Raw genomic sequence first — 17,834 nt, forward strand, 5'->3', positions numbered from 1 at the left:
AAAATCCCACACAACAATGTAAAATTACAATTATTTGGAATATAGGAAAATCAACGCCAAAAGAGGCAACCCTGCCTTTAGACGAGAATTTAACAACCGTAAGCTGCTCACTGGGTGATATCAATGAGAGGTTAGAGAGAAAAAAATTAAAACTTGCCTGTTAGAGTATTAATCATCAGTAAACAAATATGTGAGTACACTGATATCGCCCACTTTAACATTTTCACATAATGTTACTTGTTGGTCCTAAAGGGTTTTATGGTGCTTGCAAAACATGAAGGTTATTTCAGCGAGCCAGTAAAAAAGGAAGAAAATGGGATAGTAAAAAAAGTTATAGATTTATAAATGAAAGCACATGAGAAAAAATAAGACAAGGGGGAAGTTTAGTGGATAATATTGATAACATATGGCAACTGATTCTTAAAATAAATAGATGGGAAATGATCCGGTGTGAGTGAGGAAGGTGACTTGAACGTAGTGTACTGGTTAAAATCAGATATGTACAAGGAATAAATAATAATAATAATAAAACAAAGAAAAACAACAACCAAAAATGTAAAGAAATCAATGTTAACACACTAATATAGGGCATTTCTTCATTCACTGACTCCCACCAAAAATACATGTCAAACAAAATTTCTGTTTTACAAAAGTATAAGAAATATGAGGCGAATTTTTCATTATTGGAATTCACAAAAAACATTAGTCAATGCCCATTACGAAGTACCTATTTTTACATACGTTAAAAAGTGGGATAATTGGTGCAATATAAGCTTAACTCTCACGACATAGCACTTTTTTACTCAGAAATCAGAAATATGCACGTTAAGGTTTGTCTGTCTGGAATTTAAGCGATGTATGAAGTGTTTTCATTATCCTTTCATTGCCCGAAGAAGAGTTTTGGGTCTGAAATGTTCTGCATTTCTTATTTTTTTCTCTTTTCCAAGCTGTCATATATTAATTTTTGTTCATGAATATGAAATACTCATAAAGCTCTGTATAACCAGCTCAAAATTCGTCGTTCTACGAAATTTTCGCGGCAGTTGGCAGCTCTATAAAAAGACCATCAAGGTAGTGAGTGAGATTCTATACTATGACAACTATATGGAATGAGATTAGCGGAAGAGCAGCGTCCCTTGATTGGACGTCACCTTACAGAGAGAACGCCAATTTGGTTTTGAAGTGTCTCAAGCCGCTTTCACCGGAAGCGAGACGCATGCGCACAACCAAGATGACGTTCTCTCTCTAATAACTTTTCCGCCGGTGACGTCACAGACTATGGGCGACGTCCAATCAAGGGACGCTACTCTTCCGCTAATCTCATTCCCTATAAAGAAACACTGATAGGCAGTCGATGTTCATAACACAATTTGTGACCCACGTCTTAAAATGGTTTTTTTTTTATTTCAAAGTGAACTGAAATTGAATTTCAAGCTTAATTTAGTTACCAGGTGTTATGTCAAAAATTGACAATGAAAAGACGATTTTTCACAAACCTTTCAATTCTTTTGATCATTGATTTAAAACTCTTTTTTTTTTCTTCTTCTTTTTTTCTCTCCCAATGTAATTTCTGACTGAGTCGTATTTAACAATCACAATGGACATTTAAAAAAACAAAAAACGATCATGATATATATAATTACATTATTTGTGTTGAAAGTAACAACATTCTTTTTATTATTATTTTTAAAATTTAAATCTTCCATTAAGATTTAAACAATTCAAATAGAGAAATGCAATAAATTATTATGTGGAGTATAAAAATGGAATAACTGCCTTTCAGATATGATGAGGGGAAAATCCTTAAAACTTAAAAAAGTGGATATTGGGAATTCAGGGGTCACTTGACGTTAAACTTTTCCCGTGATTGATAATGATAATGAAGATGATGATGGCGATGATGATGATGATGTTGATGATGATGATGATGATGATGATGATGATGATGATGATGAAGATCTACTCGAATGTAATATTGGGGTCAAACAAGGCAAATATAAGAAGATGACAACATAGACATCAATGATGATGATGATGATAATGATGATAATGATAATGATAATGATGATGATGATGATGATGATGGTCTACTCGAATGTTGTGGGCAAACAGCAAATATAAGATGATACCAACGACATTGATGATGATGATGATGATGGTCAACGAACGCGAACGCGAAGATAATGATGCTGGTCTACTCAAATGTAATGTTGTGGCCAAACAAGGCAAATGTAAGCATGATGCCGAAACCGGTCAAGAGTCCAAGGTTGTGGATGATGAAGACTTTGGTTGAGCCCAACTTCTTGCCTTCTGGAGATTCTGCAGCTGCATTCATCTCAGGAAGCTGGTGGGTGGATGAGGAAACAGATTATAATAATAATAATAATAATAATAATAATAATAAAATAAAATAATAATAATAATAATAATAATAATAATAATAATAATAATAATAACAATAATAATAATAAATAATAATAATAATAATAATAATAATAATAATAATAATAATAATAACAATAATAATAATAATAATAATAATAATAATAATAATAATAACAATAATAATAATAATAATAATAATAATAAATAATAATAATAATAATAATAATAATAATAATAATAATAATAATAATAATAATAATAATATACTTTATTCATCCAAAAAGGAAATTTTTGTACAGACGTATAAAATGCCGACTATGATACATACATAAGCATGATATACGTAAATATAATGTGGTAAAGTAAAATTTGGTAATAGGTATATATAGTGTAATAATATTGTAGGCTGTAAGAATAATTACATAGTTTAAATTTCAAGGGATGTACAGATTATATAATTGTAAAGATATAGATATCTAGTAAAGTGTATATTGCTGTCAACATATAAGAAACAAAAAATTAGTTAAAAGCTAAGAATTAGAGACAGAATAATGATATTGTAAATTGACTGAGAAAAATTACATAGTATAAACTACATGGCACATGTAGATTAAATAAGTAATTGTAAAGGTGTAGTAAGCGGAAAAAAAGTAACATCGCCTAACAGGCTTCATGTCTTGTTCTACATGTTATGTGTTGCTGGTGATCAGGGACCCCTTGTGAAGCGCTTTGAGCACGTTTACTGGATATTGCGCTATATAAATTCTCAAGTCAAAATCTGTACTTCACATCTATTCTCCATCTCAATTTTTAAGTCATCTCTAAGTCAGAAATTATAATTCCCCAAAAACAAAACAGTGGAATTATCTGTTAGATATGACCAAAAGAGAATCTTTTGAAGCATGACAAAGCTGATCACTTCAACAAAGCCTTTGACTTTGATAAAATTTTAACTGGTGTATGGATACAAAGTAAGTTGTCATTCTTTACATGTTTTTGTTTTTAATTTGAACCAACTGACTCAATCAGACTAAGAGACACAGTCAAAAATGCGCTTGCCATAATACAATACTCAATTTCTCCACCAGTCAGTTATAGGATTTTTTGTTCAAGTGAATGAATGAATAATGAATTGAATTTAGAAAATCTTCTATTTCTTGTCCAAAAAAATTCTTTTTTTTAATCAACAAAACATAATATTCCATGATTTTGAAAAAAAAAAAAAAAAAAGAAAAACAAACAAATGTAACCAGCTTACCATGTCTACTAAAGAAATGTAGAGAAACATTCCCCCAGCCAGGGCAAAGATCCAGGCATGTGACTGTGTGTTCTCTCCCAGCATGATGCCGATGGCCGTGCCGGCGTAACACGTTAGAGCTGACAGGAAGTTGTAGCAGAGAGCTTTACGCACACGCATGCCCGAGTTCAGTAGGATGGCAAAGTCTCCTGATGTGAAGGGAGCAAGCATAGAATAGACATTAATGCAAAGTGATGACATATACAGTGGCTACCAACCTTATGTAAAAAAAATCTGTATTCTACGCATTTTCATTCATTGTACACATTTTGTCGAGAATCATAAGCATTATTATATCTATATTATTTAAGCATTTTAACAATCATAGACTCTTTTAGTGTAATTAAACACTTTAATCTGTTTCTTGATCTAGAAGTTCAATATAACTAATATTATCATACATCCCTTTTCCTAAGAGGATCCAATTATATGTTTCATAAAAAAAATATGTTGGATGGGATACAAATATTGTATATCTATTATAAACAAGAGGTAAGTCCTATCTTTGGATTCGCTTAGTCTCTGGTAAACTTTAAACAAATGGCAAAAATAAAGGTGAAGTAATTTAACCCATAAAACATGACTAATAAGGCAACTAAAAAAGAAAAAAAAAATTGCCATGACATATGGCCATAAGGCCAAAAGTGAATCATGTATATTGACTTTTATACATTCTGATCACATGACATATGAAAAGTTCTAGCCAACATGAAGAATAAAAAGTACCAATTTTCTTTGTTTAGAACCATGCTGCTCGCCATTGCTGGGCAGCGTGACATCAGACAATGGAATCTAAATTGCATAATGATTAAAACTTATTCACCGGGGCCAACCTACCTAATTCGTGTGGCAACTTCTCACACATGACAACGATTAAACTTATTCATCGGGCCAACCTACCTAATTCGTGTGGCAGCTCCTCGCACATGACAACGATTAAACTTATTCCTCGGGCCAACCTACCTAATTCGTGTGGCAGCTCCTCACACATGACAACGATTAAACTTATTCATCGGGCCAACCTACCTAATTCGTGTGGCAGCTCCTCACACATGACAACGATTAAACTTATTCACCGGGGCCAACCTACCTAATTCGTGTGGCAGCTCCTCACACATGACAACGATTAAACTTATTCATCAGGCCAACCTACCTAATTCATGTGGCAGCTCCTCACACATGACAACGATTAAACTTATTCATCGGGCCAACCTACCTAATTCGTGTGGCAGCTCCTCGCACATGACAACGATTAAACTTATTCATCGGGCCAACCTACCTAATTCGTGTGGCAGCTCCTCACACATGACAACGATTAAACTTATTTATCGGTGCCAATCTACCTAATTCATGTGGCAGCTCCTCACACATGACAACGATTAAACTTATTCATCGGGCCAACCTACCTAATTCGTGTGGCAGCTCCTCACACATGACGGCAACGCTGATACTGATACCCGTCATGATGCTCTTGGTGAACGCTGACCCGATGGACAGTCCGTCGATGAAGTTGTGCAAAGCGTCTCCGAAGATGATCATGTAGGCCACGGGTGCCACTTGTTGATGGTGGTGACCACCAGCCTTGTGGTTCCCAACGCTGTTCCCATTCATCTTGGGCTGGCTCTCATCTGGAGTGGTGGCAGTGGAGCAATCGGTCTGAAGATGATGACAATAATAATAATAATAATAATAATAATAATAATAATAATAATAATAATAATAACAACATTAATTATTACAACAGCAAATAACAAAATTCTATAATTATTTTCAGAATGTAAAACACCTATCTGTTGAAATCAGGAGTAGGCGTTATGTTATATAAATGTCATTTATTATTCATTTTTATTATTAAATTACATTTATTTAGTTATAAAATGTTGTTTAAATTAAACTTTCACTCAACAAGCGCTTAAAAATCTAAAAGTAAGTCTTGTGTTTATAACTAATGAATGTGTTGACGTCCTATAATCAAATTTGTGTGTACTTACCAAGAGATGCTAAATGCAGAGGTCACAGATTGGAATATGGGAGAGTGGGGGGAGGGAGGAAGGAAGGAAGAGGGGAGAAGTGGGAAAGATTGGAAAAAAAATAATTATAAAGTTAACTCACATACTGCCATATTTATAAATGCATCTTAATATCAAAATATCAGTATTGTTGGTTCTAAAATGTTATAAAATCAGTATTATCTAGAAAAATCAAGTTCTCTGGGATAAAAATTTGAAACCGAGGAGAAGGTGGTCTCAAGATACAGGGGACTGGATGAAGAGAACTTCCACAGAAGCAGGACTTATGGCACAGATGAAAACCAGAAAGTAGTTAAGACCAACAGTTTGGGAGGCTATGACCAACAAAGATCTACTTTGTTTTGTTTTTTTGTTTGTTTTTAAGGGTTTTACTGCGTTTGCAACACATTAAGGTCATATCAGCGCCAGTAAAAAGGAAGAAAATGGGATAGTAAAAAGTTCTAGAATTACAATTAAAGCACAAAAGAAAAGGTAAGACAAAGAGGAACTGGTTCAAATAGGGAACAGATGTAGATTCCAAGAGCACACCATCAAAGTACTTAGTTTGAGATCACCTAAAAGTCTCATCCAGACACAAGCACAGGTCCCAACTAAGAGGAATACAATCAAATGTGTACCAATTATATAATATAATATGTAAACTAAACATAATACAATGCATAACAGAGAGATGATTTACAAGGAAAAAAATATAATCTACCAAAACTATAACTATACATTCGACTGTTTCCCTCCCAGCCAAGGAACTCCGGCAAGGATCAGGACAAAACTAAGTAATCTCATTCCAAGACAATGACAGGAAACAATTGGAAAATGGGTATGGGGGGATAGAAGACACAGCATGTACCTCCCTGCCCACTATGGGAGGTCAGGATCCCCACCCAGTGACCCTGAAAGATCTACTTTAAAGAAAAAGAAGTGTGACAGGCCTACATTATTTTTAAAACTTACGCCCCAATGCAACGGTACGATTAGATACTTTTATCCAGGCATTCTCTGAAGGAATATAAATAACCCATCACAGAAGATGTCTCATGTCAACAGGAATCACCCATGTTGTCCAAAAAAAGCAAATTGGGGAGTTAATAATCTTGCCGAAAGAAAAAAAAAAAAAAAAAAAAAGTGCCTGAAGCGGGGCCCCAACCTGGGACCTTCCGGCCTTAAACACCCAGCTACTGCGCTCCCAAGTTATTAAGATATATACATGATATCATAATGGCCTGGCAACAAGTATCCATTCAAGCATACCTCCTGTGGTAAGCCGTCCCCGAGGGCATTGTGCACTCTATGCCCAGAGCACATGACATCCGTCTGCATATTCTCTAGAGCAGAGTCCAAGTCCCTTTCAGGCAAATGGTTGTCGATGGGTTTGCGTGTGAAGGACGATGTGATCTGGCCTGCTGTCGCCACCTCGTCTTGTCGTTTTTTCAGTCTGGTGTTCTAAGCCAAGGAATAGAAATTTGTTGTTAGAAAGGCAATGATGATGATGATGATAAAAAAAAAACAATATTAAAATATTAATACTGATAATAATACTGATAATAATAATAATAATAATAATAATAATAATAATAATAATAATAATAATATAATATAATAATAATAATAATAATAAATAAAAGATAATAATAAAAATAATAATAATAATAATAATAAAAAAAAAAAAGAAAAAAAAAAAATAATAATAATAAAATAATAAATAAACAATAAAAACAATAAAACAAAATAATAATAATAATAAAATAATAATAAAATAATAATAATAATAATATAATAATAAAATAATAAAATAATAATAATAATAATAATAATAAATAATAATAATAATAATAATAATAATAATAATAATAATAAATAATAATAATAATAATAATAATAATAATAATAATAATAATAATAATAATAATAATAATAATAATAAATAAATAATAATAATAATAATAATAATAAATAATAATAATAATAATATAATAATAATAATACTGATAATAATAATACTGATAATAATAATACTGATAATAATAATAATAATAATAATAATAATAAATAATAATAATAATAATAATAATAATAATAATAATAATAATAATAATAATAATAATACTGATAATAATAATACTGATAATAATAATAATAATAATAATAATAATAATAATAATAATAATAATAATAATAATAATAATAATAATAATAATAATAATAATAATAATAATAATAATAATGATAACAATAATAATAACAATAATAATAATAATAATAATAATAATAATAATAATAATAATAATAATAATAATAATAATAATAATAATAATAATAATAATAATAATAACAACATTAATAGTATGAATCTATAATTTTTTAAAATAGAGTTGGGGATCAACATTGTTCCGAACAGCCAAAGTAAAATTTTAATCATTGAGCACAGAATTACTGGCGTATCTAAATATTGCAAAACTAGTTTTACAGACTGATATACGAGTAACTTGCAAAGCTTCTTTTCATTTCAGGATAATTCTATAATACACTTGACTCAAATCAATACGAAGAAAATGCTCAGTCCTTTTTGACGTATGACTTTCATTATGATAATTATTTATCTTACGCAATTCTAGCACATCCACAACAGAAATTGACGTAATTTAAACCTCTCTTGATACTATCAAGTAATAATAATCTTATCCGTAACAAAAAATGTTGACATAATTTTAAATCTCTCTTGATACAATCAAGTAATGATAATTTTTCTAATCTATTCTTTTAAAACATAGGTTTGGGGACAAATCTTGTTCTTTAAAGTCAATGTTAAATTTTTATCATGGAACATAGAATTACCGGCAAATCTAAAAATATAACACAGTAGTATAATAAGTATAATAGATGACTGCCGATTCCAAATAGCCTTATTTGTCCTGGATTCCCCACTAGTATAATAATAACAACAACAACAACAACAACAAAATAATAATAATAATAATAATAATAATAATAATAATAATAATAATAATAATAATAATAATAATAATAATAATAATAATAATAATAATAATAATAATAATAATAATAATAATAATAATATCGATTATTACAACAGAAAAAAGTGCTTTCAGCACATTTGGTGGATATTGCGCCATATAACAGCTCAAGCTCAAGTCACAATCTATATGACTCCAGGTGTATTGTCAGCAAAAAGCTGGCCATTACCTCTCTCCGATTGTTGATGCTCCTGAGCAGTTTCTCCAGCAGGAAAAACAAGTAGATGCCACCCATGACGGTGGTCGATTTCCAGGCGTAGTTCTCATGGTGTTCCTCGTCCAGCTCAAATGCCTGTTTTAAATTGTCACAAATTAAAATAAAAATAAATCAATATAAATGAATTAAAAAATAAAGAACGAAAGAAAGAAAATCAGTAATATGGGCTTCATTTTCTATTCAGGAACACAAAAACTAAAAAACATTTAAACCAAAAAAAAATGAACCCAAACAATATATATTAGTTTTTGTTTGTTTTTTTTTTGTTGTTTTTTTTTGTTTTTTGGTAATCAGAAGGTCTGAGGTATGATCCTCAGTCAAGGTCGATTGTTTTTTTGGGATGGTTTTTTTTTTTCCTTGTATTTTTCTTCGTTGCTTTGTCTGACACCTTTCATAGACACTTGTTCAGTTCTTTGAATTCCGTAAATATACGGAATATTGGAAACTTTGCAGTCGTGCTCTTATCTTTACAACAAGTCCAAACTAGGATTGATAATAATCATAATAAATCTTAGTCTGAATAGAATATGCTTTTATGTAGTCTTGCGGTAGGACACTAGCTTAGGTCCAGAGTTTCGAATCCCACTCTGAGCGGCACATAGTTGAGTCTTTGGAAAAGACTCTTTACTGTCATTCTCTCACCATACTTAGGTGTAAAATGAGTACCAGGCCGTTAACAGCATTGTATCTGTCGGAATAAAAAAAATATGAAATACCGCCTAACAGCCATCATGTTAAGTATTGCTATTGGCTAGGGTCCCCTTGAAAAGGGCTTTGAGCACACGTATTAGAGGATGTTGCACTATATAAAAGATCAAGTTTTTATTTGACAACAAAACAAACAAAAAATATTTTCTTAAAAATCCACAAACCTCTGGAATAAGAAAGAGGAGTCCGCTACCAGCCAGTGTGCCCACAGCGAGGGCCACCAGAAACATGAGGACCACCTTGTAGGAGTTGAAGGTCATGCAGGGGAGGACCAGAGCTCCTGTGATACTCAGGAGGTTGATGACCGTCACAAACAGGAAGCTGTAACCCCAGGCTGACATCAATGGAAGGAGGAAAAGAAAAAAAATATCCGTATGAAACTGCGACAAAAGGACCCTTTCTATGTTATGCCGCGGCTATGTGGTCTAGCAGTATGTCACTCACCCTTGGATAAGAAGGTCCATGGTTCGAGTCCTGCTCTGAGTGGCACAAAGTTCAGTCACTGGAAAAGGGAGCTATGCTCACATTCTCTCACAATACTCAGGTTATTATTATCAATATTATCATTATTATTATTAGCAATATTATCATTATCATTATTATTATTATTATTATTATTATTATTATTATTATTATTATTATTATTATTATTATTATTATCATCATTAGTACTATAATTATTATTGTTAGTATCATCATCATCCTCACGATCATTATTATTATTATTATTATTATTATCATTATCATCATCATCCTGATTAACAGCATCACCATCATCATGATTGTTATCATTATTATCATCATCATTATTATTATCATCACCATCATCATCATCACCTTACTATACAAAACAAATGAGAGGCGAAGGTTCAATACACATACATGCCAGGGACGACGGTGTTTCCGCCTCCTTATGCTCCTCTTCATGGAGATTGTATTTACACGACACCAGATGGTACAGCAGAGCTGGAGATAGGGCCTCCGTCTCTAAAGGGGTCAAGGTCGAAGCAGGGTCCTTGGCATAAAGGTCACTCAACTCGCCTAGGGTTACACACTGAAAGTGAAAGAATCAACAAAAGTTGATATTCAAAATTTGATAAAATTCGATCCAAAAAAAAAAAAACAAAAACAAAAAAACCCCCAAAACAACAAGCAGAAAATTTGAAGGACGATATTTGATTTTCTGACACATCAGAAGGCACGACTCACTACAGAAGACCATTGCAGAGGGAAAGATAGAAGGCAAGCGTGGTCGAGGACGAAGAAGGACAAGCTGGCTTGGAAATGTCGCAGCGTACGTAGGAAGCCCCATAAATCAATGTGCGAAAATCGCAGATGAGAGAGAGAGAGCTGGCGAACCATGATCTCCAATGTCGTGTCCGACATGGAACATCGGTAAAGGTAAAGGTATTTGAAGAACGAATTATCTGGCCACATTTTTAAATACGAGTTTTTTGGAGTACAACAGTTAACTGGTTAAAAACAACCAAAAAAAAAACAAAAACAAAAACAAAAAAACAACAAACAAACAAACAAAAAAGAAAGAAACAAACAAACAGACATGACATGACATTATAGTAGTCTCCCTCGATATCCCAGCCAAATCAGGAAGTCAAAAGACAGTTGATGAAACCCCTGAAAAAGGCCAAGCCAGGGATCGGATGTAGGCTGGGAATATCGCCCTTATAAATAAAAATACGTACTGATGCAATGCTTTCTCTATTTATTTTTGTTTTTGTTTTACTTTGCTCTTGTTGTTTTGGGTTTTTTTTTTTTGGGGGGGGGGGGGGGGGTTGTTTTCTTTTGTTTTTTTGTTTTTTTCTGTTTTGCCTATGCATATCGTTGTTGCTCCTTGCACTGCAACTCGTTAAAAAAAAAAAAGGAAATAAATGTTTTTTTAAATGTCTTTTTAACCCACTCCTTACAAACCATTTTCAGAATTTTCCCCAAAACGTCACACCCATCCAACACAAAAACAGACATTTCTTACTCATACAGAAAAGCAGCAAGCACATTCTATTGTTCGAAAACATGAGCTCTTAATTTTACAAAATGTCAAGTTTTTATAGCTATAGCAAATAGAAATGAAATCTGGATGAGAAAAATGACAGTTGGATCGTAACAAATGTGACGATTTTCCAATAGGTGGTAAGGAAAGGGTTATAGAGTACCTTGACACTGTCACTTATATGGTCCATGGGGGAAAGGGGGGGGGGGGGGTGTCCCGGTAGCTCAATTGGTCGAGCACTCGCTTCACACGCAAAGGGATTTGGTTGGATCAATCCCCGGGTGCAGTAATAATTGAATTGGGTAGCTGGGTCTGTTATATCTGGGGGGTAAAGTACGCTGCGATGGATGGACTACTAGCTGCCTTCAGAAGGGTAACCACGAGTAATTGATACTGTCCGTTTAACCCTTTCCTTACCACCCACAGGAACATTGTCACATCCGTTACGATGCAGCCAACAATTTTCTCAATCTGATTTCTCTTGTACATCACAAAATGTAAAGAAATGCTTTGATTACATCTATAAATATTAAACACTGTGTTGTAGAGCTCACTTGTTACTTTTTTGGGGATAAACTCCAGCTCCATGAGCCTTATGATTCTCTGAAGGACCACTTTACTATCGGGACCGTGTTTATCCCGTCGCTGTTTTTTTTTTTTTTTTTTTGGTTTTTTTTTTTTGTTTGTTTTTGTTTTTATGGGTTTAGCGCGCTATGCAAAAGACATTAAGGTCATATCAGCGCCAGTAAAAAAAAAAAGGGGGGGGGGGGGAATTGGATAGTGGAAAGTTATAGAATAATTACAATTAAAGCACACAAGACAGACAAAGGGGAATTGGTTCAAATAGGAAACAAGAGCACACTATCAAAATACTTAGTTTGAGATCACCTAAAAGTCTCATCCAGACACAAGCACAGGTCCCCACTAAGAGGAATACACTCGAATGTTTACAAATCATATATAATATGTAATCAAAACATATTATTGCGGTACATAACAGAGAAATGATTTACAAAACAAAAAATATCATCTCCCAAAACTCTAACTATATACTATTCGGCTGTTTCCCTCCCAGCTAGGGTATCCGGCCAAGGCCAAGATAAAAACCAAGAAATCTCATCCCAAGACAAAGACATATAGCGTGCTGGTAAACAGATATAGGGTGATAGAAGACACAGTAAGTCCACTACGGGAGGGTTTAAATAAAAAAAAAGTCAACGACGGGAGGCCAGGAGCCCCACCCAGTATCCCGGTCGCGGCAGCGCCAAAAGGACAAGAGTTGATTAATTGCCCGTAACCGTTTTCAAAGGACGCTGGTCTATCGCAAAGACCAAGGAACCCAAATAGATTCAATAATAGTCTGATGTCAAGTTGCCCAGCAACGGCGAGCATCGTGGTTCTAAACAAAGAAAATCGGTACTTTTATTCTTCATGCTGGGTAGAACGTTTCATGTGTCATGTGATCAGAATGTATAAAAGTCAAAACATGATCATATTTATAATAATGTTTTTCTCCTCTAGATACATTTTTATGCTCGTTGCAGAAATATTTCATAATATCTCATAAGCCCGCCATTGTTCCGTACTATGCGTGATTACGACGGAAGTGACGGCAGGACTGTTGGAGCCTGTTACTAATGTCGGGGGGGGGGGGGGGGGGTGTTAAAATAACATTTTTAATATAGCATTTTAAAATTCCCGATTTGCACAGTGGTGTTCGATACGGACAGTTTGCGTGCGAGGCCAATGCTCTCCCAACTAATCCCACCCCCCCCCCCCCCCCCCCATTTAGTTGTTTAACATCTATTTATTCTATTTATCAATTATTTATGGCAATTTTCACAAACAACTGTCAACACGACAGCGTCACCCATCGTTGTTACTAAAAATAACCTGTTTAGAAAAGAAAAGAAGTCAAGCACATCACTGCCGTACTCTGGAAAAACCCATATTTAAAAATTTGACCAGAAAACTCGTCATTCAAATATCGATCGATTTAAATGACCCTCATCTTGGCAAAAACTCTCAAACCTGAGACCGTAATGAAGACTTTGTGAAGTCTCGGGTTTGAGAGTTTTTTGCCAAGACAAGGGTCATTTAAATCGATCGATATTTGAAGGACGAGTTTTCTGGCCAAGTTTTTAAATGTTTTTTTCATTTTTCAGAGTTCGGCAGATTAAGTCAGTTGTCATAATATTACAATACGTGCTGTAACTCGTCTCTCATATTATGAATATATTGATGCTATGCGTTGAGATAAAATACAGCAACTGTCAGCCGGATATGACGGACCAATACACAAAACTAAGTGTAACCTTGAACGTTTGACATAAATTGATGTTAAGTAAAATACTCACAACTTATGCCCGTCAGAATAAAATGAACCAAACCAACACACAAAACTATGTGTAACCTTAAACGTTTATAATTTATAGTCTGATTGATAAATTTAGAACTTTTCATTTAAAAAATGGCTGGCTAAAAAAAAACAAAAACAAAACAAGAGCTGAGCGACGTCAATTTCGTTCCTTCTATAAGAGTGTAAATTTTTGTTTCGTTTTGTTTGTGTCCACTGTGTCCAAAAAAAAAAATAAAAATAAATAAATAAAAATAAAAACACAAAACCCAGCGATAAATTGAAGTTATGAATTTAAGTCAAATACTCAATTTTCTGCCCGCCAGAATAAACGAACCAACACACAAAACGATGTGTAACCTTAAACATTTTATAATCTTAGTATTATTATGGACTAATCACCTCATTGGCGGTTACAACCCCCCCCCCCCCCCCAAAAAAAAAAAAAAAAAAGAAAAAAAAAAAGAGCTCTGTGATGTCAACTTCAATCCTATAGATAGTATGCGCTTGGCTAAGAAGCTCACAACATTGCCATCCGGAAGTATAAAGGACCTACACACAAAACTGTGTGTATCCATGGTCGTTTATAGTCTGCTGGTTAATGCAGTTTAGTGACAATTACTCATAAACGCGGATGACCAAAAACAATAACAAATACTTGAGTGACGTCAACTTCGAACTATGTATAGAAGACTTTTCTGTCGGTAGATTTATACCGCTATAGATAGTATGCAGATGACGTCACTCAGGCCTTTGTTATTGTTTTTGCCATCCGCGTTTGTGAGATGGCAATGTTGTGAACTCCTTGGCCAAGCGCATTCTATCTATAGAATGCAAGAAGTTGACGTCACTCGGCTAATTCTAAATTATCTTTCAACTCACGATAAACGTTAAAATTAACGCACAGTCACGTTTTGTCTGATGGTAGGAAAGATCTGGCGAGTACTTAACTTAAACGCATACCATCAATACCCGAAATACATTATTTTAAAAAAAAAAAAAAAAAAAGCAAGACAGGTAAAAGTAAGAAGACATATAAAAAAAAAAAAATTAAAATTGAGCTTTATATAGGGCAATATCCACTAGATGTAAGAGCTTTACAAGGGGTCCCTGGTCAACAGGAACATTTAACATGTAGGACGGGACATGACGCCTGTTAGGCGATATTACAATTTTTCGGACAAAGACAACGCTGTTAACGGCCAGGTACTCATTTTACACCTGAGAACGGTGAGAGAATGTGAGTAAAGAGCCTTTTCCAAGGACTCAACTATGCGCCGAGCACGAGGCTCGAACCAGGACCTTCCGATCTTCCTATCTTATTGTTGTTATGTGTTTAGCCAAAACATTCACAACATCCGCCAGCCGGATATAACGTGGACCAACACACAAAACTATGTGTAACACTGAACGTTAATGGTCTGATCGATAGAATTTTGTGTAACAGTCATCATGAAAAATGGCTGGCTAAAATCAATAACAAAGAGCTGAGTGACGTTAATTTCGCTCCTTCTATAGATAGTGTGCGCTTGGCTAAGACGTTCAAAACATTGCCGAGTATAACGGACCAACACACAAAACTATGTGTAATCTTAAACGGTTTTTTTTAATAGATAGTTCTTAGTTGCCGTCACTCAGGTCTTTGTTATTGTTTTTTTTTTTTGCCATCCGCGTTTATGAGTAATTTTCACTAAACTCTATTAACCTGACCATAAACGTTCATGGATACACACAGTTTTGTGTGTTGGTCCGTTATACTTCCGGATGGCAATGTTATGAACTTCTTAGCTAAGTGCATACTATCTTTAGTATGGTTAATACAGTTTAGTGAGAATTACTCATAACTCATAAACGCGGATGGCAAAAAAAACAAACAAACAAACAAACCAATAACAAAGGCCCGAGTGACGTCAACTTCATTCGATCTGCAGCAACTACAATGCGAGGAAAAAAAGAGGGGGGGGGGGGGGGGGGGGTGAAGACTGCACATACTACGAATTTATATTAATTTTTAAAAAGTGAAAAATCGTACCTTCCCCTGGGACACAATGCAATCAGCAGCCTTGTCCGTAGATAGAGAAGCATTCCGCAGACACTCACTGCCTATAGTGGACGACGATAATGATGATGATGACGTCAACCAGTCCAGCTGTAACATTGAAATCAAATCTCCTAAACTTGCTTGACTGCTGTTAGATGATGACGATGACGATGACGACGACGATGCTGCTGCTGCTAATGATTTGGACAATAACGCCGATGTAAATATATCTCCAAGGCTATCGGATGAATAGACCGTGGTGGACGACGACGATGAGGATGACGATAACGTCGACGAAACAGAGGATATTAAAACAGCAGATGTGAAGATGATCGTTTGTAGAATTGCTGACATCGTGACAATTCCTCGACGATGATTTTTAGACGATAATGTGGATGACGACGACGACGGAGAAGAAGAAGAAGACACCGATGACAATGGGGCCATTTTTTAAAAAGTTTTTTTTTTCTTGTTTTTCTTGTTTTTTTTTTTTTTTTTTGGTGTGTTTGTTTTTCTTTTATTTTTAAAATCAAGTTTTCCAGTTGCACTAAAATATTATACTTTAGAACTGACAGAAGTAAAATAAAATAAAATAATCAAGACAGAGTGACCAATGGAAGGCTTTTTAAATGTTAATTTTTTACAGTGTATTAGTGTAAAAAAAAAAAAAAAACAACTATAAAGGTAATCTTGTCTTTGGGTGGTGTTGGTCTCGGCTCTGGAAATAAAGAAGAAAAGAAAAGAAAAAAATAAAGTAACTGTAAATAACAAATAAGTACGATTCAAAATAAACAAACAAACAACAATAAAAAAAAAAAAAAAAAAAAAAAAAAAACACTCCCCCCCCCCCCCCCAAAAAAAAAACAAACAAAAAACAAAAACCTAAACCAACCAACCAAACAAAAAAAAAGAAACTGTAAATAACAAATAAAGAAATAAATAAAACTCAAAACTAAAAAAAAAAAACAACAAACCACCCCCCCCACACACACACACAAACAAAACAAACCAACGAACAAACAAACCTAAAAAAAAAAAAAATTAAGTTTAAATACAAACCGTTCTCCAACAATATGAAACCAGACGGTCAAATAATGAACTCTCCCACCAAAAAGTTTTTAAAAAAGAAAAAGCTTCACTTCTGCGCGAACGTGTTGGTTTCACGAATGTCTGAATACTGTAATCCAAAACCAAGTAGCCTATAGATAGAGGTTGCGTTCGATAGGGGCTGGCTGGATGGCTATCTCTAAATAGTGGAAAGAAGAAGCGTCCTGTCCTCTAATAAATATATATATGAACAAGCTCAGAAAACAAATTTAATCAGTTAAAACTGTTGTACTCTGTAAGAATAACGTATTTCAACATTTGGCCATAAAACTCGTCTTTTGACTATTGATCGCTTTAAATGACGACCCATCTTGGTTAAAAAAAAACAACAAAAAACAAAAAAACAAAAACAAAACAAAAAAACTACCAAACCCTTCTCCAACAATATGAAACCAAATAATGAACTCTCTCACCAAAAAGAAAAGAAAATTTTTTTTAATGTCACTTCTGCGCAAAGGTAGTAATGGTTTCACGAATGTCTGAATACTGTAATCCAAAAGCAAGTAGCCTATAGATAGAGGTTGCGTTCGATAGGGGCTGCATGGATGGCTATCTCTAAATAGTGGAAAGAAGAAGCGTCCTGTCCTCTAATAAATATATATATGAACAAGCTCAGAAAACAAAATTAATCAGTTAAAACTGTTGTACTCTGT

General features: G+C 33.9%; 1 protein-coding gene across 1 annotated transcript; it reads right to left on the bottom strand.

The window, feature by feature from the left end:
- Positions 1–1,233: 1,233 nt before the first annotated feature.
- LOC144979037 (metal cation symporter ZIP14-like) lies at positions 1,234–16,883 on the bottom strand. The gene is made up of 8 exons (XM_078925652.1): positions 16,066–16,883; positions 10,552–10,723; positions 9,834–10,003; positions 8,914–9,036; positions 6,961–7,152; positions 5,089–5,344; positions 3,644–3,831; positions 1,234–2,344 (listed from the first exon to the last, which is right to left on the bottom strand). The coding sequence occupies exons 1-8, from the start codon at positions 16,519–16,521 to the stop codon at positions 2,195–2,197; spliced, it is 1,707 nt and encodes a 568-aa protein (XP_078781778.1). The 5' UTR covers positions 16,522–16,883; the 3' UTR covers positions 1,234–2,194.
- Between the last annotated feature and the right edge of the window lie 951 nt (positions 16,884–17,834).

The sequence above is a fragment of the Berghia stephanieae genome, chromosome 8 (genome assembly GCF_034508935.2).
Source record: "Berghia stephanieae isolate SIO BIC M18660-M18661 chromosome 8, UCSD_Bste_1.3, whole genome shotgun sequence".
NCBI lineage: Eukaryota > Metazoa > Mollusca > Gastropoda > Nudibranchia > Aeolidiidae > Berghia > Berghia stephanieae.